General features: G+C 31.6%; 1 protein-coding gene across 1 annotated transcript; it reads right to left on the reverse strand.

The window, feature by feature from the left end:
• LOC107636852 (nuclear transcription factor Y subunit B-3) lies at positions 1,158-2,171 on the reverse strand. The gene has a single exon (XM_016340328.2). The coding sequence runs from the start codon at positions 2,007-2,009 to the stop codon at positions 1,464-1,466; it is 546 nt and encodes a 181-aa protein (XP_016195814.1). The 5' UTR covers positions 2,010-2,171; the 3' UTR covers positions 1,158-1,463.

Genomic DNA, 2,274 nt, shown 5'->3' on the forward strand with positions numbered 1-2,274 from the left:
TTTAGTGTAGTTTGATTTTAATTTTTACCGTAAAAATAAAAATTAAATCGCACCGATTAAAATAAGTAAAAATTTGATTTTTTTTATTTTTAATTTTTTAGGTTGTTAAATTTTTTTATATTTGGTTCGCCGATTTTGTTAAAGTTGATTTGATTTTGAACTAAAAATATTATTTATACACTAAAATTAACTACTAAAATTAGTCACTAACATATTTATGTATAAATATATATATGGTTTAATTTATTTTTAATATATATATATATTTCAATATATATTTTATACTAATGACTGATTTTTATAATTAATTTTAGTATACATATAATATATAGTCCATTTATTTAACATGTGAAAATTACGGAATTGACTATGTTATTTTAAATGTATAACATATGCGTGTATATGAATTTTAATGTATAATTTTTAATTTGGCGAAACATAATCTATTTTAATCACCCTTTCGCCAAGAAGATAAGAAGGCTAGACTCACCGTGTAAAGACCATACCTTATCTTTTTATGTTTAAAAATCTACCTTTTAAAAGTATAAAAGTTTCAAAAGTATTATAAAAATATTACTTATTGTATTTATTTCTTACTACACATTAATATAAAACTAAAAAGAATGTGTCAATACAATACATAAAACAAGCTAAATACAAATAACAACTCAAATATTATTATTCTCCATAAAACAACCATTCTTGAGCTTGAGTTAGAAAGCAAACATTTCAAGCAACACATGGGGCACTAGAAGTCTAGAACATTAACGCCAAGTGTACACTGAAAGGGGGATGCTGTCTCATGACAAAATTGATCCACCTCATTCATTATCTGGGCTTATTCATTCATGGTCATAACCAAGTTGCCAATTAAGGGAAACATGCCAGCAATTATGAATACAGGACACATATATACTAAAATTAATTATTAGTATAAAATATATATTATAATATAAAATAATACTAAAAATAAATTAAATAACTATATATATATACACAATTTATAACAATTAATTTTAATATACACATAATACTTTTTATACAAAGCAGAGATGCATCCCACATCCAAAGTTCAAAACTACTAGAAATGGAGAAAACAAACAAACAAAACAAAGATGCAGCAGTTATCAGCAGTTACACAGAAAAAAGAGCCTGCCTAGCTAACTAGCTTCGTAATTCGATAAATATATTCAATAATTTCAGAATTTCCAATTTTCTTAACAGCTTAACTACTCTTCTCACTTACTCTTACTGCAGAAAGAAAAATGAGTGAATAAAGAAATACAACTATACAAGCCTAATGTATATATGTATTCCAAACTAAATCGCCATCCAGAATAATCCACAATAATGTCTATATATATCTTAATTAATTAAGAACAAGATTACAAGCAAGAAAGTAGTGTAATCTAGAGTCATAAAAAACAAAAAATAATAATAATTAAAGAGGTAACGAACAAGTGCTACCTAGTAGTTCTTCCAGAAGATGCTGATCCATTATTCGCAGATCCATACACGTGTCCCCCCATCATCATCATCATAGTAGAAGGCACACCACCATAAAGGGCTCCGGCGGTGGCAGCGTCATCACCGGCGTGATCATCAGAGTGGTGCTGTCTGCCGCCACCAACGATGGGAGTCTTGTCACCTTCCATCTCCCTGTACTTATGGAGATAAATCTTGAGAGGCTCCACATAATCCTCGAATCCGAGCGTAGTCATGGCCCACAAGAGATCATCACCGTTGATGGTCTTCCTCTTCTCCTTCTGGCACTTGTCAGAAGCTTCCCCTGTTATGAAGCTTATGAACTCAGAAACGCACTCTTGCACCGTCTCTTTGGCCTCCTTTGAGATCTTGGCGTTCGCCGGAAGTGCCTTCTTCATGATTCTGCCGACGTTGGCAATCGGAAGAAGGCGGTCCTGTTCTCTGCATAGTCCACTACCTCCTGATGATGATGAGAACTCGTTCCCTCCTTGACCTCCTGACTCGTTATCTGACTCACCCATCATTCAAACTCGCTTCAAATTTCTCTTCTCTTCTCTCTCAACCTCTTTTCTTACTTACTTTGCAACTTGCAACCCTAATTATTTAACTTGCTAGCGGCTAGCCAGTAGGAAAAATCGTACTGCGCTTCTGTAGAGAGGTTGTTATAATATGCTATTTAATTAATACACTAGTACTATTTTGTATTTTATACGAAACTTTAGAACAAAATTTAACAACCAGTCACCAAAAAAAAAAAGAACAAAATTTTAAAATATTGCAGGAATATTG

Source organism: Arachis ipaensis, chromosome B01 (genome assembly GCF_000816755.2).
Source record: "Arachis ipaensis cultivar K30076 chromosome B01, Araip1.1, whole genome shotgun sequence".
Classification (NCBI taxonomy): Eukaryota; Viridiplantae; Streptophyta; class Magnoliopsida; order Fabales; family Fabaceae; genus Arachis; species Arachis ipaensis.